The 26,597-nt window shown below is 42.1% G+C and overlaps 1 protein-coding gene across 3 annotated transcripts in view; it reads left to right on the top strand.

Moving 5' to 3' along the window:
* LOC139766822 (N-acetylated-alpha-linked acidic dipeptidase 2-like) overlaps positions 1 to 26,597 on the top strand; it is a 140,232-nt gene that overhangs the window by 41,447 nt on the left and 72,188 nt on the right. For all 3 annotated transcript variants that reach the window (XM_071695747.1, XM_071695748.1, XM_071695746.1), the window contains exons 6-7: positions 3,548 to 3,731; positions 18,082 to 18,172. In XM_071695747.1, the coding sequence (XP_071551848.1) occupies positions 3,548 to 3,731; positions 18,082 to 18,172 (275 nt within the window). The remainder of the gene's footprint in view (positions 1 to 3,547; positions 3,732 to 18,081; positions 18,173 to 26,597) is intronic.

Below are 26,597 nucleotides of genomic sequence, written 5' to 3' on the forward strand. Positions count from 1 at the left end.
CATGTGTATGTGGGTGGGTTGGGCCACACACGAAAATATACATACTTATACATCTCAACGTATACATATACACACACAGACATATACATATATACGCATGTACATAATTCATACTGTCTGCCTTTATTCATTCCCATAGCCACCTCGCCACAATGAAATAACAACCCCCTCCCCCCTCATGTGTGCGAGGTAGCGCTAGGAAAAGACAACAAAGGCCACATTCGTTCACACTCAGTCTCTAGCTGTCATGTAATAATGCACCGAAACCACAGCTCCCTTTCCACATCCAGGCACCACAGAACTTTCCATGGTTTACCCCAGACACTTCACATGCCCTGGTTCAATTCATTGACAGCACGTCGACCCCGGTATACCACATCGTTCCAATTCACTCTATTCCTTGTACGCCTTTCACCCTCCTGCATGTTCAGGCCCCGATCACTCAAAATCTTTTTCACTCCATCTTTCCACCTCCAATTTGGTCTCCCACTTCTCCTCATTCCCTCCACCTCTGACACACATATCCTCTTGGTCAATCTCTCCTCACTCATTCACTCCAGGTGACCAAACCATTTCAAAACACTCTCTTCTGCTCTCTCAACCACACTCTTTTTATTACCACACATCTCTCTTACACTATTATTACTTACTCAATCAAACCACTTCACACCACATATTGTCCTCACACATCTCATTTCCAGCACATCCACCCTCCTTCGCATAACTCTATCTATAGCCCATGCCTCACAACCATATAACATAGTTGGAACCACTATTCCTTCAAAAGTACCCATTTTTGCTTTCCAAGATAACGTTCTTGACTTCCACACATTTTTCAATGCTCCCAGAACTTTCGTCCCCTCCCCCATCCTATGATTCCCTTCCGCTTCCATGGTTCCATCCGCTGCCAAATCCACTCCCAGAGATCTAAAACACTTCACTTCTTCCAGTTTTTCTCCATTCAAACTTACCTCCCAATTGACTTGTCCCTCAACCCTACTGTACCTAATAACCTTGCTCTTATTAACATTTACTCTCAGCTTTCTTCTTTCACACACTACCAAACTCAGTCACCAGCTTCTGCAGTTTCTCACCCAAATCAGCCACCAGCGCTGTATCATCAGAGAACAACAACTGACATAATTCCCAAGCTCTCTCATACACTACAATCAATACCCTCCCCTCTAACTAACCAGGAATACTCGACAGACTTGTGCCTCTATAGTCTGAACACTCTCCTTTATCCCTTTTGTCTTAGTACAATGGCACTATGCATGCATTCTGCCAGTCCTCGGGCACTTACTATTATCCACACATGCATTGAATATCATTACCAACTAATCAATAATACAGTAACCCCTTTCTTAAATCATCTGCAATACCATCAAGACCTGCCACCTTGCCAGATTTCATCTTTTGCAAAACTTTTATTACCTCTTCTCTCTTAACCAAACCATTCTCCCTGACCCCTCTCACTTCACACACCTCCCTGACTAAAACACCCTACATCTGCTACTTTATCATCAAACTTATTCGACAAACCTTCAAAATACTTGCTCCTTGTCACTTCATGACTACCTGTTATTACCTCCCCCTTGCCCCCTTCACCAATGTTCCCATTTGTTCTCTTGTCTTATGCATGATATTTACCTCCTTCGAAAACATCTTTTTATTCTCCCTCATTTTTATTCTCTCTCATTTGCCCTCTTTTTGTACCCTTGCACCTTTCTCTTGACCTCTTGCCACTTTCTTTTATACATCTCCTAGTCATTTGCACTCCTTCCTTGTATGTATCATCCAAATGCCTCTCTTTTCTCTTTCACTAACAAATTACTTCTTCATCCCACCACTTGCTACCTTTTGTAATCTGCTCACCTCCCATCTTTCTCTTACCACATGCATCTTTTGCACATGCCATTGCTGCTTCCCTAAATACAATCCATTCTTCACCCACTCTCCTCATGTCATTTGCTCTCGCCTTTTGTCATTCTACACTCAATCTTTCCTGATACTTCCAGGCACAAGTGTCCTTTTCAAGATCACAAACTTTCACCACTCTTCTCGTCACCATTTTTTCTTCATTTTCGAAAACCTGGATTTTCCTGATACTTCCAGGCACAAGTGTCCTTTTCAAGATCACAAACTTTCACCACTCTTCTCGTCACCATTTTCTCTTCATTTTCAAAAACCTGGATAAATCTTTGCCTCCACAAGATAGTGATCAGACATCCCTCTAGCTGCCCCTCTCAGCACATTAACATCCAAAAGCCTCTCTTTTTAACACCTAACAAATAACACGTAATCCAGTAATGCCCTTTAACCATCTCTCCTACTCGCATACATATACTTATGTATATATCTTTTTAAACCAGGTATTCCCAATCGCCAGTCTTTTCTCAGTACACAAATCCACAAGCTCTTCACCATTTCCATTCCCAGCACCGAATACCCCATGTACACCAGTTATACCCTGAACTGCCACATTACTATCCTTCGCATTTAAATTGCCCATCACATACCTGGTCTTTTGCACCCAAATTGCTGACACATTGCTCAGCTGCTCCCAAAGCACTTGGTTCTCAAGATTTTTCTTCTTGTGACCAGGGGCATAAGCACAAATAATCGCCAAACTCTCCATCCACTTTGTTTTACCCACATCAATCTAGAATTTACTTCCTTGCACCCTATCACACACACTCGCAGCTTTTGCTTTAGGAGTAGTGCTACTCCTTCCTTAGCTCTTGTCTTCTCACCAACCCCTGACTTTACCTGCAAGACTTTTCCAAACCATTCTTCCCCTTAACCCTTGAGCTTCATTTCACTCTGAGCTGGAACATCCAGGTTTCTTTCCAGAAAAATACTACCTATCTATCCTTTCTTTTCATCATGGTTACATCCACACACATTCAGACACCCCAGCTGAGCCTTCAAGGAGGATAAGTGCTCCCCATTTGACTCTTTTGTCTGTTATCTCTTTTAGAAATCGAAATACAAGAAGGGAGATATTGTACCTTCGTACGAATCCATTTGTGCCCTCCTCGGTAATGTTTTCTTCATACATTCCACAGTGCTCCCAGAACCTTCTCGCCCATCCTGTGACCTGTTTCCATGGTTCCATTTGCTGCAATGTCCACTCCCAGTTTTCTAAAAGACTTTCTTCCTCCAGTTTTTCTCCAGTCAAACTTGCAACCCCAACTAACCTGTCTATCAACCCTGCTAAAGCTAATAACTTTACTTTTATTTTCATTTACTCTCAAACTTCTTCTCAGACACACTTCCAAACAGCCACCTACTTTTGCAGTTTTTCTCTCAAATCTGCTCGTGTTGTATCATCAACAAACAACAACCAACATGCTTACCAGAGCTTTTCATGCCCCTCATTTTGCAGGAAATTTGATTGGTGTACTCCTACAAACACTACGAGACAGCATTTGTACTGACCATTTGGAAATTCATGGGACCCGTCCAGAAAGACACTTTTACTGAGTGTGCATTGAATCTGCCTCAACTTGATATCTCTACTTACAGATTTCCATATCTTTCTCAGGTACTCACAGCAGAAGTACGAGGAGCCTTAGGAGTGGTGTTTTTCAGTGATCCAGCAGATTTTGCTCCAGATGGCTCAGGCTTTGTTTACCCAAATTCCTCCTTTATGCCATCATCTGCTGCACCTTTTGGGACAGTCCTTATGAATGAGGGTGATCCTCTTACTCCATTTTATCCAGCTACTGGTCAGTTAACATTGATTTATATTTTGTATGAATATATATATATGGAAGCGGAAGTGGATCATAGGGTGGGGGAGGGGGCGAAAATTTTGGGAGCCTTGAAAAATGTGTGGAAGTCGAGAACACTATCTCGGAAAGCAAAAATGGGTATGTTTGAGGGAATAGTGGTTCCAACAATGTTGTATGGTTGCGAGGCGTGGGCTATGGATAGAGATGTGCGCAGGAGGATGGATGTGCTGGAAATGAGATGTTTGAGGACAATGTTTGGTGTGAGGTGGTTTGATCGAGTAAGTAACGTAAGGGTAAGAGAGATGTGTGGAAATAAAAAGAGCGTGGTTGAGAGAGCAGAAGAGGGTGTTTTGAAATGGTTTGGGCACATGGAGAGAATGAGTGAGGAGAGATTGACCAAGAGGATATATGTGTCGGAGGTGGAGGGAACGAGGAGAAGAGGGAGACCAAATTGGAGGTGGAAAGATGGAGTGAAAAAGATTTTGTGTGATCGGGGCCTGAACATGCAGGAGGGTGAAAGGAGGGCAAGAAATAGAGTGAATTGGAGTCATGTGGTATACAGGGGTTGACGTGCTGTCAGTGGATTGAAGCAAGGCATGTGAAGCGTCTGGGGTAAACCATGGAAAGCTGTGTAGGTATGTATATTTGCGTATGTGGACGTGTGTATGTACATGTGTATGGGGGGGGGGGTCCATTTCTTTCGTCTGTTTCCTTGCGCTACCTCGCAAACGCGGGAGACAGCGACAAAGTATAAAAAAAAAAAAAAAAAAAAAATATATGTTTGAGGACAATGTGTGGTGTGAGGTGGTTTGATCGAGTAAGTAATGTAAGGGTAAGAGAGATGTGTGGAAGTAAAAAGAGCGTGGTTGAGAGAGCAGAAGAGGGTGTTTTGAAATGGTTTGGGCACATGGAGAGAATGAGTGAGGAAAGATTGACCAAGAGGATATATGTGTCGGAGAGGTGGAGGGAACGAGGAGAAGTGGGAGACCAAATTGGAGGTGGAAAGATGGAGTGAAAAAGATTTTGAGTGATCGGGGCCTGAACATGCAGGAGGGTGAAAGGCGGGCAAGGAATAGAGTGAATTGGATCGATGTGGTATACCGGGGTTGACGTGCTGTCAGTGGATTGAATCAGGGTATGTGAAGCATCTGGGGTAAACCATGGAAAGCTGTGTGGGGCCTGGATGTGGAAAGGGAGCTGTGGTTTCGGGCATTATTGCATGACAGCTAGAGACTGAGTGTGAACGAATGGGGCCTTTGTTGTCTTTTCCTAGCGCTACCTCGCACACATGAGGGGGGAGGGGGATGGTATTCCATGTGTGGCGAGGTGGCGATGGGAATGAATAAAGGCAGACACTGTAAATTGTGTGCATGGGTATATATGTATGTGTCTGTGTGTGTATATATATGTGTACATTGAGATGTATAGGTATGTATATTTGCGTGTGTGGACATGTATGTATATACATGTGTATGGGGTGGGTTGGGCCATTTCTTTCGTCTGTTTCCTTGCGCTACCTTGCAAATGCAGGAGACAGCGACAAAGCAAAATAAAAAAAAAAAGAATGAATGTATAAAGTATCCTTGTATCAGTTGTCCAAGCTTTTTTGTTTTATTGTTCCTCCTGTTACCTTCTACCATCAAGTACTCTCATGACAGATTAAACTCTGTATTTGGAAGGACAATGCAAATTATGAAAAATTTGCATAATTTGAGTGCTGGACAATAGATTATAATTCTGTATACTAAAAGAAAAAGACTAACAAAAATGTTTGAAAATTATTTACAACTCAATATGGAATGTGGGGTTGATGTTCACTGATGACTTTTGCCATTCTGGCCAGTAGAGGCTATTGTAGTGATCAAGCTTTGCTCCAGGTTTACATTTAGTTCATTTCTCTGGATGTGTTGGAAATGTTTGAAGACAATATGTGGTGAGAGGTGGTTTAAGTATTGAAAGGGTAAGAGAGATGTGTGGAAATAAAAAGAGTGTGGTTGAGGGAGAATAAGAGGGTGTGTTGAAATGGTTTGAACACATGGAGAAAATGAGTGAGGAAAGATTGACAGAGAGGATATATGTGTCAGAGGTGGAGGGAACAAAGAGAACTGGGAGACCAAATTGGAGCTGGAAGAATAGAGTGAAAAAGATTTTGAGCGATTGGGGCCTATACATGCTGGAGGGTGAGAGGCATGCAAGGAATAGAGTAAATTGGAACAATATGGTATACCAGGGTTGAGATTCAAAAGGACTGAACCAGGGTATGTGAAGCGTCTGGGGTAAGCCATGGAACGATCTGTGGGGCATGAATGTGGATAGGGAGCTGTGGTTTTGGTGCATTACACATGACAGATAGAGACTGAATGTGAATGAATGTGACCCTTTTGTCTGTATTCCTGGCACTGCCTCACTGAAGCAGGGGATAGCGATGCTGTTTACCTGTGGGGTGGGATAAAGACAGGAATGGATGAAGGCAAGCACATATGAATATGTACATGTGTATGTATGTAATGTATGTGTATGTATATGTGCATATGTGGGCAGTTATGTACATATATGTGTATATGAGTGGATGGGCTATTCATCTGTTTCCTGGCACTACCTCACTGATGTGGGAAACGCCAATCAAGTTTGATGATAAAAGAATATGTGAGTGTGTGTACAATGCACTGAAACCACAGCTTCCTATCCACAACCAGGCCCCACAGACCTTTATGTTATTTCCTTTGTGCTGCCTCATATGCCCTAGTTCTGTCCATTGGCAGAATGTTATTCCATTCTATACCATACGACCCCAGTTCACTCTATCCCATTCACACTTTTCACCCCTCTGCATCTTCAGGCCCTGACCACTCAGAATTATTTTGATTCCATCCTTCTGTCTTTAATGTGGTCTCCCCATTTTCCTTGTACCCTTCACTTCTGATACTTATCCTCTTTATCAGTCTCGACCCTTACTCTCTGTATGCTTGAACCATTTTAACAGCTACTCTAAGGCTCTCTCAACCTCACAATAAACCTTTTATTATTTAAAACCGCCTTGCACACCATAAGATTGTCTGACATTTCAGTTGAAAGACATCCTCCCTCCTTCATTCATCCTCATCTATGGCCAATGCCTTGCATTCATACAGTAACATTAGGACTGCTGTACCATAAAGCATACCCATTTTTGCCTCCCCAGACAACGACTATTTTCCATACATTCCCCAATGTTTCAAGAACTTTGCCCATTCAGCCATCCCAGGACTCTCTTAAATGCATTCACTACCATGTCCACACCCAGGTATCTAGAACACATCACTTCTTCCACATTTTCTCCATTCAAACTCTTGCTTCAACTAACCCATCCCTTTACCTTGCTTTTATGCAATATAATAAACTCTCAACTTCCTTCCTTTTTTTTTGCATAGGCCCAAACTGTCTCCAACTTCTGCAGTTTCTTGCTAGAATTTGCCTCTATTGCTGTGTTATCGGTATACATCCGACACTCTTCCAAGGAACCCTTACTCCCTAAAGATTGAAAACTTGCCCTTCTCAAAGACCTTTGAATTTACCTCTTTCACACCCCATCATTAAACAAATTAAGCAGCCATGGAGACAGCACACCCCTGCTGCAGACCTGTCTCCACATGGAGCCACTCACCCTCCACTCTTCCTACAAGCACACATGCCATACACTCGTGAAAAAACTTTTCTGCTTCAAGTAACTTTCCGTCCACACCATTTATTCATAAAAATTTACCCAAGGCATCTCTGTCGACTCTGTCATATGCTTTCTCCAGATCCATAAAGGCCACATTTTCTGCACACTTTCTTTAAAACAATAGGTGGTCCACACACATTCTCCCACTCTAGAAACCACATTGTTCATCTCCATTCTGATGTTCTGTACATGACTTTCTCTTAATTTCCACTTTCCCATACAACATAAAAGGTGCACTCAACAGAATTATACATCTGCAGTTTGAACATTCCCCTTGATTTTCGTTGCCTTTATACAAAGGCACAATACATGCATTCCGACAATCCTCAGGCACCTCACCATGATCCATACATCCGTCGAAAATCCTATCTAACCAATCTGCATTGGCCACCCTCTAAGAAGATCCATTGGTTGAGAGAGCAGAAGAGGGTGTTTTGAAATGGTTTGGGCACATGGAGAGAATGAGTGAGGAGAGATTGACCAAGAGGATATATGTGTCGGAGGTGGAGGGAACGGGGAAAGAGGGAGCCAAATTGGAGGTGGAAAGATGGAGTGAAAAAGATTTTGTTTGTGATCGGGGCCTGAACATGCAGGAGGGTGAAAGGAGGGCAAGAAATAGAGTGAATTGGAGTCATGTGGTATACAGGGGTTGACGTGCTGTCAGTGGATTGAAGCAAGGCATGTGAAGCGTCTGGGGTAAACCATGGAAAGCTGTGTAGGTATGTATATTTGCGTATGTGGACGTGTGTATGTACATGTGTATGGGGGGGGGGGGTCCATTTCTTTCGTCTGTTTCCTTGCGCTACCTCGCAAGCCGGAGACAGCGACAAAGTATAAAAAAAAAAAAAAAAAAAAAATATATGTTTGAGGACAATGTGTGGTGTGAGGTGGTTTGATCGAGTAAGTAATGTAAGGGTAAGAGAGATGTGTGGAAGTAAAAAGAGCGTGGTTGAGAGAGCAGAAGAGGGTGTTTTGAAATGGTTTGGGCACATGGAGAGAATGAGTGAGGAAAGATTGACCAAGAGGATATATGTGTCGGAGAGGTGGAGGGAACGAGGAGAAGTGGGAGACCAAATTGGAGGTGGAAAGATGGAGTGAAAAAGATTTTGAGTGATCGGGGCCTGAACATGCAGGAGGGTGAAAGGCGGGCAAGGAATAGAGTGAATTGGATCGATGTGGTATACCGGGGTTGACGTGCTGTCAGTGGATTGAATCAGGGTATGTGAAGCATCTGGGGTAAACCATGGAAAGCTGTGTGGGGCCTGGATGTGGAAAGGGAGCTGTGGTTTCGGGCATTATTGCATGACAGCTAGAGACTGAGTGTGAACGAATGGGGCCTTTGTTGTCTTTTCCTAGCGCTACCTCGCACACATGAGGGGGGAGGGGGATGGTATTCCATGTGTGGCGAGGTGGCGATGGGAATGAATAAAGGCAGACACTGTAAATTGTGTGCATGGGTATATATGTATGTGTCTGTGTGTGTATATATATGTGTACATTGAGATGTATAGGTATGTATATTTGCGTGTGTGGACATGTATGTATATACATGTGTATGGGGTGGGTTGGGCCATTTCTTTCGTCTGTTTCCTTGCGCTACCTTGCAAATGCAGGAGACAGCGACAAAGCAAAATAAAAAAAAAAAGAATGAATGTATAAAGTATCCTTGTATCAGTTGTCCAAGCTTTTTTGTTTTATTGTTCCTCCTGTTACCTTCTACCATCAAGTACTCTCATGACAGATTAAACTCTGTATTTGGAAGGACAATGCAAATTATGAAAAATTTGCATAATTTGAGTGCTGGACAATAGATTATAATTCTGTATACTAAAAGAAAAAGACTAACAAAAATGTTTGAAAATTATTTACAACTCAATATGGAATGTGGGGTTGATGTTCACTGATGACTTTTGCCATTCTGGCCAGTAGAGGCTATTGTAGTGATCAAGCTTTGCTCCAGGTTTACATTTAGTTCATTTCTCTGGATGTGTTGGAAATGTTTGAAGACAATATGTGGTGAGAGGTGGTTTAAGTATTGAAAGGGTAAGAGAGATGTGTGGAAATAAAAAGAGTGTGGTTGAGGGAGAATAAGAGGGTGTGTTGAAATGGTTTGAACACATGGAGAAAATGAGTGAGGAAAGATTGACAGAGAGGATATATGTGTCAGAGGTGGAGGGAACAAAGAGAACTGGGAGACCAAATTGGAGCTGGAAGAATAGAGTGAAAAAGATTTTGAGCGATTGGGGCCTATACATGCTGGAGGGTGAGAGGCATGCGAGGAATAGAGTAAATTGGAACAATATGGTATACCAGGGTTGAGATTCAAAAGGACTGAACCAGGGTATGTGAAGCGTCTGGGGTAAGCCATGGAACGATCTGTGGGGCATGAATGTGGATAGGGAGCTGTGGTTTTGGTGCATTACACATGACAGATAGAGACTGAATGTGAATGAATGTGACCCTTTTGTCTGTATTCCTGGCACTGCCTCACTGAAGCAGGGGATAGCGATGCTGTTTACCTGTGGGGTGGGATAAAGACAGGAATGGATGAAGGCAAGCACATATGAATATGTACATGTGTATGTATGTAATGTATGTGTATGTATATGTGCATATGTGGGCAGTTATGTACATATATGTGTATATGAGTGGATGGGCTATTCATCTGTTTCCTGGCACTACCTCACTGATGTGGGAAACGCCAATCAAGTTTGATGATAAAAGAATATGTGAGTGTGTGTACAATGCACTGAAACCACAGCTTCCTATCCACAACCAGGCCCCACAGACCTTTATGTTATTTCCTTTGTGCTGCCTCATATGCCCTAGTTCTGTCCATTGGCAGAATGTTATTCCATTCTATACCATACGACCCCAGTTCACTCTATCCCATTCACACTTTTCACCCCTCTGCATCTTCAGGCCCTGACCACTCAGAATTATTTTGATTCCATCCTTCTGTCTTTAATGTGGTCTCCCCATTTTCCTTGTACCCTTCACTTCTGATACTTATCCTCTTTATCAGTCTCGACCCTTACTCTCTGTATGCTTGAACCATTTTAACAGCTACTCTAAGGCTCTCTCAACCTCACAATAAACCTTTTATTATTTAAAACCGCCTTGCACACCATAAGATTGTCTGACATTTCAGTTGAAAGACATCCTCCCTCCTTCATTCATCCTCATCTATGGCCAATGCCTTGCATTCATACAGTAACATTAGGACTGCTGTACCATAAAGCATACCCATTTTTGCCTCCCCAGACAACGACTATTTTCCATACATTCCCCAATGTTTCAAGAACTTTGCCCATTCAGCCATCCCAGGACTCTCTTAAATGCATTCACTACCATGTCCACACCCAGGTATCTAGAACACATCACTTCTTCCACATTTTCTCCATTCAAACTCTTGCTTCAACTAACCCATCCCTTTACCTTGCTTTTATGCAATATAATAAACTCTCAACTTCCTTCCTTTTTTTTTGCATAGGCCCAAACTGTCTCCAACTTCTGCAGTTTCTTGCTAGAATTTGCCTCTATTGCTGTGTTATCGGTATACATCCGACACTCTTCCAAGGAACCCTTACTCCCTAAAGACTGAAAACTTGCCCTTCTCAAAGACCTTTGAATTTACCTCTTTCACACCCCATCATTAAACAAATTAAGCAGCCATGGAGACAGCACACCCCTGCTGCAGACCTGTCTCCACATGGAGCCACTCACCCTCCACTCTTCCTACAAGCACACATGCCATACACTCGTGAAAAAACTTTTCTGCTTCAAGTAACTTTCCTTCCACACCATTTATTCATAAAAATTTACCCAAGGCATCTCTGTCGACTCTGTCATATGCTTTCTCCAGATCCATAAAGGCCACATTTTCTGCACACTTTCTTTAAAACAATAGGTGGTCCACACACATTCTCCCACTCTAGAAACCACATTGTTCATCTCCATTCTGATGTTCTGTACATGACTTTCTCTTAATTTCCACTTTCCCATACAACATAAAAGGTGCACTCAACAGAATTATACATCTGCAGTTTGAACATTCCCCTTGATTTTCGTTGCCTTTATACAAAGGCACAATACATGCATTCCGACAATCCTCAGGCACCTCACCATGATCCATACATCCGTCGAAAATCCTATCTAACCAATCTGCATTGGCCACCCTCTAAGAAGATCCATTGCAGTACCATTCACTTCAGCTGCCTTGCTACATTTCATCTTGCACAGGCTTTCACTGCCTTTTCTCTTTCCATGAAACCATTTTCCATGATTCACTGTGCATACCTCCCCAACCCTAAAATCCATTATCTTTCGTCTCGTCAGACATTTATCAATTGGTTGAAATACTTAACTTCATCTCCTCCTTACCTTATCTCTACTTGTCAACCACTTCATTTGCCCTTTTCACTGATGACCCATTTTGTGATGATCCAATTTGTTCTCTGAAGAAGCAGCGGAGTTGGAAGCAAACAGAGCATGAATAGTGAGGGAGAGGAACATAGACCTTGGGTAACACATGGAGGTACACTCTCCCAAAAAAGTATCAGGGCCCCCCTTGGCCTGAAGTTTCTAATAATCTACAACTGGCTGACTGAGATTATTATAAGCTTCAGGTCCCAGGGCCTATATTTTCTTGGGAGAGTGTACACAGAAAATTGAAGGAAATGGTCAAAAGAATATGCACTGTTGTGAATCAACTGTGGTTGAGAGAGCAGAAGAGGGTGTGTTGAAATGGTTTGGTCACATGGAGAGAATGAGTGAGGAAAGATTGACAAAGAGGATATATGTGTCAAAGGTGGAGGGAACGAGAAGTGGGAGACCAAATTGGAGGTGGAAGGATGGATTGAAAAAGATTTTGAACGATCGGGGCCTGAACATGCAGGAGGGTGAAAGGCGTGAAGGAATAGAGTGAATTGGAACGATGTGGAATACCGGGGTCGATGTGCTGTCAGTGGATTGAACCAGGGCATGTTGAGTGTCTGGGGTAAACCATGGAAAGTTTTGTGGGGCCTGGATGTGGAAAGGGAGCTGTGGTTTTGGTGCATTATACATGACAGCTAGAGAATGAGTGTGAATGAATGTGACCTTTGTTGTCTTTTCCTGATGCGTGTGCGGGGGGAGGAGGGTGTCATTTCATGTGTGGCGGGGTGGCGATGGGAATGAATAAAGGCAGCAAGTATGAATTATTTACATGTGTATATATGTCTGTGTATTTATGTATATATACGTATACGTTGAAATGTATAGGCATGTATATGTGTGTGTGTGGACGTGTATGTATATACATGTGTATGTGGGTGGGTTGGGCCATTCTTTCATCTGTTTCCTTGCACTACCTTGCTAATGCGGGAGACAGCGACAAAGTATAATATAGATAATATATAAATCAAGCCGTCAAGGAAGCATATGGGTTAGTTGGTGGAAGGTCAAGAAAAATGCAGAGAATACAGGACGAGTGTTTACTAACCAAAAGACAGAATGTATAGAAAGTTGGACACACTGAGGTTGACACTACCATGGATGTAACTGCAGGTTGGGAGGCTCCAAAATTGGAAAGATTAGTAAAGTAGTAGGTTGATATATGAATTGCCTATTACTTTTGGCTTATATCATGCTGCAGTTAAAGAAGAAGAGGGAGTAAATAGGGGAAAACATGTAGTAAGAGACTGCAGAAGAGCATGAAATGGCCAGAAGCAATTTCCTTGATAAAGGAAAGAAGAATTGGAGGTTATAACAAAGGTGTTAAGTGGGCAACCAGTTATGGTTACATTTGACTTGGAAACGTCAATCCAGAAAGTATACAAAATCTGAGAATCTTACAGGCATAGTGGAATTCAAAAGGATGTTTGTATGATAAATCTTGACATATCCTAGGAAAAATGGAGAAAAACAGACTTCAGTCAAAAGAGAGTTGCCACAGGTGGCAAAATGTTAGAGCAGTCGTGTTAGAACTTGAGGGCTGGATTGTTAGGAGATGGTAACATCAGACTGAAAGTTATGCATTCAAAGTTGGTGGATTAAGAGTTAATGGTAAAGAACTGGAATTCAAGGATTTTATAAAGGAAAGTGCTTTTGATGTGATTGGAGTTGTGGAAATTGAGCTTGCCAAGGAGATAAACTCTTGCCATTTCTGCTCAGAGGGGTATATGATAGCAAGAAAAAGAGGATATGGTAAAGAAGGGAAAGGATTAATCCTCTTAATAAAAGAGGACCTGAATGTTCTAGAAATAGTGGAAATTGACCCGTACAGATAATACATAATGGGAATAGTAACTGTAGGGAAGAAGGGCACATGGTGTGATTATTATATAATCCACAAAAGAATTGCAGTGAACCAGAATGAATATACAGTAAGAAGGAACTGGTAGGTGGTAGGCAGCCACTGATCAGGGAGGTATATTATGAGTACTACCTGCCTGGGTATTAGGAGGGTTATTGACGAGCTGCATAGTGAGCCAGCACTTATGTGGTACTCAAGTTGCACTCCTCTGACCCAGGTAGTTGGCATTTCCTTCTGCTTCACCCACAAATGGACTATTAGCATTCTGTTCACATACATACAATATCTCCTTGCCATTCATAACATTTAACACAACTCTCACAGCTCATTCTTCATAACTCTAGGTTTTCCTGCAGTGAGCACTATTTGCTAGCCCTGCTTTTGGCAAAATAGTAGGAGCAACAGATAAATGTGTTATGCAGGAATATATAGATAGGAGCATTAGATTGAAGTTGTAGGTATGTATATTAGGCAGGAGCATTAGGTAGTTGTAGGCAGTAGGAACATTAGGTAGGAGCCTCTGCAAACACTGTGCTAGAGTTGTCTTCTGCCAGTTGCCTGTTAAGGGTGAGTCTCTAAAGGCTAGAAACATGTACTGAAGTTCACTAGTTATGGAGAGACTATTACCTTGGACACCCATTTAATTGAGTTTCGGGTTAGAACAGTCATCAGAGATATAGATAGAAGAAGGAATTATCAGGATAGTACATGAAGCATGAAAATGCTCACTTTTAAGAGATGATGAAGTACTGAAAATAAGGGATTTCAGTTATAGAGAGAGATTGGGGGAATTTGGATTCTCATGGTGATGGAGAGTCTTGGAGGCAAGTTTTTTGTTTTTATGCTGGAAGATTTCCTTTACCAGCATGTCATGAAGGATGCTAAGATGAGAGGGACTGGTACACTATCATAACTAGGTTCTTATCTTGTACAAGCATGGGTATTGAGAACATATACAATACATCAGTTGTAAGAAATGACCATGTACTGCTCAAAAGTTTGAATATATGGTAAAAGAGGGCATGAAAAGTGGAGAGGTGATACAGCAGATAGATGAAATCATAGAAACTACACAAATCTCAGTTTCTAATGGTGATATAGATTGGGAAATAGAATTCAGTTGTAAAGAACCAGGGCATAATGAAGAAGTTGAGACCGATACCTCAAGCCTCTAATACGGAAGAAACCATAAGAAAGAGGGGAGAATGGATTGATTAAGATATTACAAAGCAGAGGAGCTTTGGGGTGTGCATTGAAGATAATAGATGGCACTCTAACCACTTTGCATTTGTAAGGTAGATTGGAAGAGAGCACACAATGATGAGTATAGCAAGACAAGAGAAACAAAGAAACGTTAAGAACATTGTGGACAAGACGGGTGAAAATCCAAGACCTTTCCATAAATTCATCAGAAATCAGTTGAGAAGCAGCTAATAAGGCTGAGGATTCAGAGGGCATAATGGTAGAGGATGATGTGAGGATATTGAGGAACTGATAAAAATGTTCAAAAGTATTTTCTTTGTAGAAGACAGTATTACAACCCCAGTAATTGCAAGATAGAGGAGGGAGAAGGTTTTGTAAACATTGAGAAAAGATGTTAATAAGCATTGAGAAAAGGTGTTAATGATACTAAAAGAATTACCCATACAGGGTTCATGATCCCAATGAAATTTTATCATTGGTGCTAAAGATGTGTGCAGATATGCTAGGTAAAGCACTTGAATTACTACTGTTCAAGGTATTGCTGGAGAGGGGCATAATGCCAAGGGAATGGAAAAGGATAAATGTCTTCCCTATATTACAGTAAGAAAGGAGACCAGGAACAGGCATTGAACTATAAACTTTTTTCACAAGTGTTGTGTTTAAGGTTCTGGAAAAGATTATTAGAAAGTGGATGACTTTCTGTCTATGCCTGTCTATTTATTCCTCTGAATTTGGTTCCTTTCAGGAAGTTCCTCAAGGATTCGGCCATGGCATATGTCTCCATAACTGGTGAACTCGTGCTGCTTCTTAGCCTTTTAGTGCCTTGCCCATAAAAGGCTACTGGTAGAGGGCAGCTTTATTGCATTGTTTCCAAAGGCTTATGACTAATTTTCTTGCTGACTGTTAGTACCTAATGTTCCAACCTACTACTTGTGCCTAATGCTCCCACCTAAATGTTATTACTTGCTATTTCTACCTAATGCTACCACCTAAATGTTCCGACCTATTACTACTGTCTATTGTTCTTACCATTTGCCAATAGGCAGGGCTAGCACATAGTGCTCACTGCAGAAAAATCTAGTTACAAAGAATGAATTGTGTGGGTGAAGTGTTAAGTTTAACAAGGAGAGATTGTGTGTTTGTGGACAATGCTAGCAGTCCACATGCTGGTAAGGCAGAAAGAGACACCAGCTACTTGGGGTAGAGGAGTGCAACTTGACAACCACTGAAGAGCTGGCTCACTACACTACCATCATTAACTCTCCTGATACCCAAGTTGGTGGCTACCTACCAGCTGCAACCTTCTTTGGAAGAGAAATTACCCGAGAGACAGCATGATTTTAAGGAATGGTCATGAATAACAAACCACTTAGGGTTTGTGAGAGATTGAGCTCAGTCTTGAACAAAAAGGAAAGTTGGGTGGAATATCTGTATCTGTATTGCTAGACAGCATTTGACACTGTACCACTTTGGAGGCTGATTAAGAAGCTGGATCACAAAGCAGGAAGAAGGGGGAAATTCCTATGATAGATTATTTCAGGGAGAGGGATCAAAATATGTATGTTAAAGGAACCTTTTCCAAATAGGTTGTGATGGTACTGGGACCAGTACTCTTCATAATTCATGTGAATGACCTGCCTGAGGGTATGGAGTCCTATCTGAATATGCTTACAGACAATGCACAGGTCATTAAGGAAGTGAAAATTGGGAAGGATTTTATCAGCTTACAAGGGACCTGAACAGACTTGAAAAGTTAGTTTAGAACTTGGTTACTAAATTTCAGCTCAATCAGACGTAAAGTAATGAGGATGAGACATTACTTCGCAAGAAAAAAACGGGGATTCCATCTGAGAAGGACTTGGGAATCGGCATCATCCATAACCAGTCTCTTGAGTGTCAAATTAGAACAATGATGGAGACACTATCCTGTGGCAAATATCAGAATAGCTTTCAAGCATATAGATAAGGAAATGCATAGCAAGCTATTTATTCCTTACATTAGGTCAAAAACTGGAATGTGCTTCTCAGGTTTGCTCTCCATGTAAAGAAGCAAAAAGAACTCTTGCAGAAATCCAGAGGATAGCATCACAGATGTACCAAAATTAAAAGGGATAAGCTGTAGGGAAAGGATGGAGGCTTTAGATTTACCCACCTTGGAAGAGAGAAGACTAAGTGACCTGATCACAACCCTTGTTCTTTCAAGACATGATGCGGCCAGTAGTAATTTCTTCGAGATGAAGGGATAAGGCATCCAAAGTTCATAACATTGAATCAAAAAACATGTTCATAAGGATGTAAATTGATACTTTTATTGGATGCTTGGTGGATGAATGGAGCAGATTGACTGAGGACATGGCTAATTCTTAGTTTATGTAGATTTAAGAGGTTCTGTGATAGTAGAATGTGTGCAAGAAATGTGGCCATAGAGGGTAAAACTCCCTCCACCTAAAGTGCAAATAGGTAATTACTTGTTTACCTCATAATACAACTCCCTCTTACAAATTGGGTCTCCTTAAAAGGAGAAAAATAAAAGAAATGAAAGATATGGAGTCACTGACCCAAACCCCTTTATAAACTTGCCAAATGTGGCACTCTCAAACTGAATATCTAGTACTTATACTGTTTAGGGGGGGTCCTTCACATTCCTCTCCCCTCCAAAGTTGCACATGAGGAGCTTAATGGGCTGTTGCTTTGCAAAATCTTGAAGTAAATCTGGTATCACTACCTGGACCAGAATGTCATTCTGGTAAGTAAATGGATTGTTTGTGTATATTTAAAACTTTGTGTGTATTTAAAACTTGATGGGCTTTTTTTGAAATCTTGTTTTCAAAAAGTAGGAAACTGCAATGAAATAAAGATCATAGCTAGACTGATAATTGATCAGGCCTCTGGGATGGTGGAAAACTAAATTTTTTTCCACAGGTTCTTATGATTTTGCAATTTTATAGAAGAATTTTTGAAGGTGAAATTACATATAGGTCCACTGGAATGCACCAAAATATACGTTGCCACTAATGTAAATTTACTGGATCTTAACAATGATATACATGAATGCTTCCTTTGAAGAGAAAAACTAGTTTATCTGCAAAGTATTAGGACAAGTTTTCAGGAGAACCTATGCTTTTTATTTTATTTTGTTTCAGAGAGTGCCTTTCATATCTCAGAAGAGGAAGCTCGATTACCCAAGATTCCATCTCAGCCTATTAGCTATGAAGGTGCAAAGCAAATACTAAGGTATCACATCAAAATACTTTATTTGTCATGTGATTAATTTGTTTTGTGGATTTTTCTTTGACAGTTAAGAAATTTCGTATGTCTAAAAAAACATTGTAGATCATTACCATATAAGATTTATATGGTAATGATCTACTGATCATTACCATATAAATCTATGTGCTGAGAGGTGCAACTGGAGGGATGTCTGATTATTATCTTGTGGAGGCAAAGGTGAAGATTTCTGGGGGTTTTCAGAAAAGAAGAGAGAATGTTGGGGTGAAGAGAGTGGTGAGAGTAAATGAGCTTGGGAAAGAGACTTGTGTGAGGAAGTACCAGGAGAGACTGAGTACAGAATGGAAAAAGGTGAGAACAAAGGAGGTAAGGGGAGTGGGGGAGGAATGGGATGTATTTAGGGAAGCAGTGATGGCTTGTGCAAAAGATGCTTGTGGCATGAGAAGCGTGGGAGGTGGGCAGATTAGAAAAGGTAGTGAGTGGTGGGATGAAGAAGTAAGATTATTAGTGAAAGAGAAGAGAGAGGCATTTGGACGTTTTTGCAGGGAAAAAAATGCAAATGAGTGGGAGAGGTATAAAAGAAAGAGGCAGGAGGTCAAGAGAAAGGTGCAAGAGGTGAAAAAGAGGGCAAATGAGAGTTGGGGTGAGAGAGTATCATTAAATTTCAGGGAGAATAAAAAGATGTTTTGGAAGGAGGTAAATAAAGTGCATAAGACAAGGGAGCAAATGGGAACTTCAGTGAAGGGGGCTAATGGGGAGGTGATAACAAGTAGTGGTGATGTGAGAAGGAGATGGAGTGAGTATTTTGAAGGTTTCTTGAATGTGTTTGATAATAGAGTGGCAGATATAGGGTGTTTTGGTCGAGGTGGTGTGCAAAATGAGAGGGTTAGGGAAAATGATTTGGTAAATAGAGAAGAGGTAGGAAAAGCTTTACGGAAGATGAAAGCCGGCGAGGCAGCAGGTTTGGATGGTATTGCAGTGAAATTTATTAAAAAAGGGGGTGACTGTATTGTTGACTGGTTGGTAAGGTTATTTAATGTATGTATGACTCATGATGAGGTGCCTGAGGATTGGTGGAATGCTTGCATAGTGCCATTGTACAAAGGCAAAGGGGATAAGAGTGAGTGCTCAAATTACAGAGGTATAAGTTTGTTGAGTATTCCTGGTAAATTATATGGGAGGGTATTGATTGAGAGGGTGAAGGCATGTACAGAGCATCAGATTGGGGAAGAGCAGTGTGGTTTGAGAAGTGGTAGAGGATGTGTGGATCAGGTGTTTGCTTTGAAGAATGTATGTGAGAAATACTCAGAAAAACAAATGGATTTGTATGTAGCATTTCTGGATCTGGAGAAGGCATATAATAGAGATGATAGAGAATATATGGTGTGGGAGGCAAGTTGTTAGAAGCAGTGAGAAGTTTTTATCGAGGATGTAAGGCATGTGTACGTGTAGGAAGAGAGGAAAGTGATTGGTTCTTAGTGAATGTAGGTTTGCGGCAGGGGTGTGTGATGTCTCCATGGTTGTTTAATTTGTTTATGGATGGGATTGTTAGGGAGGTGAATGCAAGAGTTTTGGAAAGAGGGGCAAATATGCAGTCTGTTGGGGATGAGAGAGCTTGGGAAGTGAGTCAGTTGTTGTTCGCTGATGATACAGCGCTGGTGGCTGATTCATGTGAGAAACTGCAGAAGCTGGTGACTGAGTTTGGTAAAGTGTGTGAAAGAAGAACGTTAAGAGTAAATGTGAATAAGAGCAAGGTTATTAGGTACGGTAGGGTTGAGGGTCAAGTCAATTGGGAGGTAAGTTTGAATGGAGAAAAACTGGAGGAAGTAAAGTGTTTTAGATATCTGGGAGTGGATCTGGCAGCGGATGGAACCATGGAAGCGGAAGTGAATCATAGGGTGGGGGAGGGGGCGAAAATTCTGGGAGCCTTGAAGAATGTGTGGAAGTCGAGAACATTATCTCGGAAAGCAAAAATGGGTATGTTTGAAGGAATGGTGGTTCCAACAATGTTGTATGGTTGCGAGGCGTGGGCTATGGATAGAGCTGTGCACAGGAGGGTGGATGTGCTGGAAATGAGATGTTTGAGGACAATATGTGGTGTGAGGTGGTTTGATCGAGTAAGTAATGTAAGGGTAAGAGAGATGTGTGGAAATAAAAAGAGCGTGGTTGAGAGAGCAGAAGAGGGTGTTTTGAAATGGTTTGGGCACATGGAGAGAATGAGTGAGGAAAGATTGACCAAGAGAATATGTGTGTCGGAGGTGGAGGGAACGAGGAGAAGAGGGAGACCAAATTGGAGGTGGAAAGATGGAGTGAAAAAGATTTTGTGTGATCGGGGCCTGAACATGCAGGAGGGTGAAAGGAGGGCAAGGAATAGAGTGAATTGGAGCGATGTGGTATACCGGGGTTGACGTGCTGGCAGTGGATTGAATCAAGGCATGTGAAGCGTCTGGAGTAAACCATGGAAAGCTGTGTAGGTATGTATATTTGCGTGTGTGGACATATGTATATACATGTGTATGGGGGTGGGTTGGGCCATTTCTTTCGTCTGTTTCCTTGCGCTACCTCGCAAATGTGGGAGACAGCGACAAAGTATAAAAAAAAAAAATATATATATATATATTATCCCTGGGGATAGGGGAGAAAGAATACTTCCCACGTATTCCCTGCGTGTCGTAGAAGGCGACTAAAAGGGGAGGGAGCAGGGGGCTGGAAATCCTCCCCTCTCACTTTTTTTTTTAATTTTCCAAAAGAGGGAACAGAGAAGGGGCCCAGGTGAGGATATTCCCTCTAGGGCCCAGTCCTCTGTTCTCAATGCTGCCTCGCTAATGCGGGAAATGGCGAATAGTATGAAAAAAAAAAAAAAAAATATATATATATATATATATATATATATATATATATATATATATATATATATATATATATATATATATATTTATTTTCTTTTCTTTTAAACTATTCGCCATTTCCTGCGTTAGCGAGGTAGCGTTAAGAACAGAGGACTGGGCCTTTTTTGGAATATCCTCACCTGGCCCCCTCTGTTCCTTCTTTTGGAAAATTTTTTTTTTTTTGCTTTGTCGCTGTCTCCCGCGTTTGCGAGGTAGCGCAAGGAAACCGACGAAAGAAATGGCCCAACCCACCCCCATACACATGTATATACATACATCCACACATGCAAATATACATACCTATACAGCTTTCCATGGTTTACCCCAGACGCTTCACATGCCCTGATTCAATCCACTGACAGCACGTCAACCCCGGTATACCACATCGATCCAATTCACTCTATTCCTTGCCCTCCTTTCACCCTCCTGCATGTTCAAGCCCCGATCACACAAAATCTTTTTCACTCCATCTTTCCACCTCCAATTTGGTCTCCCACTTCTCCTTGTTCCCTCCACCTCTGACACATATATCCTCTTGGTCAATCTTTCCTCACTCATTCTCTCCATGTGCCCAAACCATTTCAAAACACCCTCTTCTGCTCTCTCAACCACGCTCTTTTTATTTCCACACATCTCTCTTACCCTTACGTTACTTACTCGATCAAACCACCTCACACCACACATTGTCCTCAAACATCTCATTTCCAGCACATCCATCCTCCTGCGCACAACTCTATCCATAGCCCACGCCTCGCAACCATACAACATTGTTGGAACCACTATTCCTTCAAACATACCCATTTTTGCTTTCCGAGATAATGTTCTCGACTTCCACACATTCTTCAAGGCTCCCAGAATTTTCGCCCCCTCCTCCACCCTATGATCCACTTCCGCTTCCATGGTTCCATCCGCTGCCAGATCCATTCCCAGATATCTAAAACACTTTACTTCCTCCAGTTTTTCTCCATTCAAACTTACCTCCCAATTGACTTGACCCTCAACCCTACTGTACCTAATAACCTTGCTCTTATTCACATTTACTCTTAACGTTCTTCTTTCACACACTTTACCAAACTCAGTCACCAGCTTCTGCAGTTTCTCACATGAATCAGCCACCAGCGCTGTATCATCAGCGAACAACAACTGACTCACTTCCCAAGCTCTCTCATCCCCAACAGACTTCATACTTGCCCCTCTTTCCAAAACTCTTGCATTCACCTCCCTAACAACCCCATCCATAAACAAATTAAACAACCATGGAGACATCACACACCCCTACTGCAAACCTACATTCATTGAGAACTAATCACTTTCCTCTCTTCCTACACGTACACATGCCTTACATCCTCGATAAAAACTTTTCACTGCTTCTAACAACTTGCCTCCCACACCATATACTCTTAATACCTTCCACAGAGCATCTCTATCAACTCTATCATATGCCTTCTCCAGATCCATAAATGCTACATACAAATCCATTTGCTTTTCTAAGTATTTCTCACATACATTCTTCAAAGCAAACACCTGATCCACACATCCTCTACCACTTCTGAAACCACACTACTCTTCCCCAATCTGATGCTCAGTACATGCCTTCACCCTCTCAATCAATATATATATATATATATGTATGTTTTTTTTTTTTTTTTTTATACTTTGTCGCTGTCTCCCGCGTTTGCGAGGTAGCGCAAGGAAACAGACGAAAGAAATGGCCCAACCCCCCCCCCCCCATACACATGTATATACATACGTCCACACACGCAAATATACATACCTACACAGCTTTCCATGGTTTACCCCAGACGCTTCACATGCCTTGATTCAATCTACTGACAGCACGTCAACCCCGGTATACCACATCGCTCCAATTCACTCTATTCCTTGCCCTCCTTTCACCCTCCTGCATGTTCAGGCCCCGATCACACAAAATCTTTTTCACTCCATCTTTCCACCTCCAATTTGGTCTCCCTCTTCTCCTTGCTCCCTCCACCTCCGACACATATATCCTCTTGGTCAATCTTTCCTCACTCATCCTCTCCATGTGCCCAAACCACTTCAAAACACCCTCTTCTGCTCTCTCAACCACACTCTTTTTATTTCCACACATCTCTCTTACCCTTACATTACTCACTCGATCAAACCACCTCACACCACACATTGTCCTCAAACATCTCATTTCCAGCACATCCATCCTCCTGCGCACAACTCTATCCATAGCCCACGCCTCGCAACCATACAACATTGTTGGAACCACTATTCCTTCAAACATACCCATTTTTGCTTTCCGAGATAATGTTCTCGACTTCCACACATTCTTCAAGGCTCCCAGAATTTTCGCCCCCTCCCCCACCCTATGATCCACTTCCGCTTCCATGGTTCCATCCGCTGCCAGATCCACTCCCAGATATCTAAAACACTTCACTTCCTCCAGTTTTTCTCCATTCAAACTCACCTCCCAATTGACTTGACCCTCAACCCTACTGTACCTAATAACCTTGCTCTTATTCACATTTACTCTTAACTTTCTTCTTCCACACACTTTACCAAACTCAGTCACCAGCTTCTGCAGTTTCTCACATGAATCAGCCACCAGCGCTGTATCATCAGCGAACAACAACTGACTCACTTCCCAAGCTCTCTCATCCCCAACAGACTTCATACTTGCCCCTCTTTCCAAAACTCTTGCATTCACCTCCCTAACAACCCCATCCATAAACAAATTAAACAACCATGGAGACATCACACACCCCTGCCGCAAACCTACATTCACTGAGAACCAATCACTTTCCTCTCTTCCTACACGTACACATGCCTTACATCCTCGATAAAAACTTTTCACTGCTTCTAACAACTTTCCTCCCACGCCATATATTCTTAATACCTTCCACAGAGCATCTCTATCAACTCTATCATATGCCTTCTCCAGATCCATAAATGCTACATACAAATCCATTTGCTTTTCTAAGTATTTCTCACATACATTCTTCAAAGCAAACACCTGATCCACACATCCTCTACCACTTCTGAAACCACACTGCTCTTCCCCAATCTGATGCTCTGTACATGCCTTCACCCTCTCAATCAATATATATATATATATATGTTTTTTTTTTTTTTTTTATACTTTGTCGCTGTCTCCCGCGTTTGCGAGGTAGCGCAAGGAAACAGACGAAAGAAATGGCCCAACCCCCCCCCCCCCCATACACATGTATATACATACGTCCACACACGCAAATATACATACCTACACAGCTTTCCATGGTTTACCCCAGACGCTTCACATGCCTTGATTCAATCTACTGACAGCACGTCAACCCCGGTATACCACATCGCTCCAATTCACTCTATTCCTTGCCCTCCTTTCACCCTCCTGCATGTTCAGGCCCCGATCACACAAAATCTTTTTCACTCCATCTTTCCACCTCCAATTTGGTCTCCCTCTTCTCCTTGCTCCCTCCACCTCCGACACATATATCCTCTTGGTCAATCTTTCCTCACTCATCCTCTCCATGTGCCCAAACCACTTCAAAACACCCTCTTCTGCTCTCTCAACCACACTCTTTTTATTTCCACACATCTCTCTTACCCTTACATTACTCACTCGATCAAACCACCTCACACCACACATTGTCCTCAAACATCTCATTTCCAGCACATCCATCCTCCTGCGCACAACTCTATCCATAGCCCACGCCTCGCAACCATACAACATTGTTGGAACCACTATTCCTTCAAACATACCCATTTTTGCTTTCCGAGATAATGTTCTCGACTTCCACACATTCTTCAAGGCTCCCAGAATTTTCGCCCCCTCCCCCACCCTATGATCCACTTCCGCTTCCATGGTTCCATCCGCTGCCAGATCCACTCCCAGATATCTAAAACACTTCACTTCCTCCAGTTTTTCTCCATTCAAACTCGCCTCCCAATTGACTTGACCCTCAACCCTACTGTACCTAATAACCTTGCTCTTATTCACATTTACTCTTAACTTTCTTCTTCCACACACTTTACCAAACTCAGTCACCAGCTTCTGCAGTTTCTCACATGAATCAGCCACCAGTGCTGTATCATCAGCGAACAACAACTGACTCACTTCCCAAGCTCTCTCATCCCCAACAGACTTCATACTTGCCCCTCTTTCCAAAACTCTTGCATTCACCTCCCTAACAACCCCATCCATAAACAAATTAAACAACCATGGAGACATCACACACCCCTGCCGCAAACCTACATTCACTGAGAACCAATCACTTTCCTCTCTTCCTACACGTACACATGCCTTACATCCTCGATAAAAACTTTTCACTGCTTCTAACAACTTTCCTCCCACGCCATATATTCTTAATACCTTCCACAGAGCATCTCTATCAACTCTATCATATGCCTTCTCCAGATCCATAAATGCTACATACAAATCCATTTGCTTTTCTAAGTATTTCTCACATACATTCTTCAAAGCAAACACCTGATCCACACATCCTCTACCACTTCTGAAACCACACTGCTCTTCCCCAATCTGATGCTCTGTACATGCCTTCACCCTCTCAATCAATACCCTCCCATATAATTTACCAGGAATACTCAACAAACTTATACCTCTGTAATTTGAGCATTCACTCTTATCCCCTTTGCCTTTGTACAATGGCACTATGCACGCATTCCGCCAATCCTCAGGCACCTCACCACGAGTCATACATACATTAAATAACCTTACCAACCAGTCAACAATACAGTCACCCCCTTTTATAATAAATTCCACTGCAATACCATCCAAACCTGCTGCCTTGCCGGCTTTCATCTTCCGCAAAGCTTTCACTACCTCTTCTCTGTTTACCAAATCATTTTCCCTAACCCTCTCACTTTGCACACCACCTCGACCAAAACACCCTATATCTGCCACTCTATCATCAAACACATTCAACAAACCTTCAAAATACTCACTCCATCTCCTTCTCACATCACCACTATTATTATTATTATTATTTTGCTTTGTTGCTGTCTCCCGCGTTTGCGAGGTAGCGCAAGGAAACAGAGGAAAGAAATGGCACAACCCACCCCCATACACAATGTACACACACACATGCCCACACACGCAAATATATATATCTATACATATCAATGTATAGGTATATATATTTGCGGATTGGCGGAATGCGTGCATAGTGCCATTGTACAAAGGCAAAGGGGATAAGAGTGAGTGCTCAAATTACAGAGGTATAAGTTTGTTGAGTATTCCTGGTAAATTATATGGGAGGGTATTGATTGAGAGGGTGAAGGCATGTACAGAGCATCAGATTGGGGAAGAGCAGTGTGGTTTCAGAAGTGGTAGAGGATGTGTGGATCAGGTGTTTGCTTTGAAGAATGTATGTGAGAAATACTTAGAAAAGCAAATGGATTTGTATGTAGCATTTATGGATCTGGAGAAGGCATATGATAGAGTTGATACCGTCAACCCCGGTATACCACATCGATCCAATTCACTCTATTCCTTGCCCGCCTTTCACCCTCCTGCATGTTCAGGCCCCGATCACACAAAATCT

The sequence above is a fragment of the Panulirus ornatus genome, chromosome 58 (assembly GCF_036320965.1).
Source record: "Panulirus ornatus isolate Po-2019 chromosome 58, ASM3632096v1, whole genome shotgun sequence".
Taxonomy (NCBI): domain Eukaryota; kingdom Metazoa; phylum Arthropoda; class Malacostraca; order Decapoda; family Palinuridae; genus Panulirus; species Panulirus ornatus.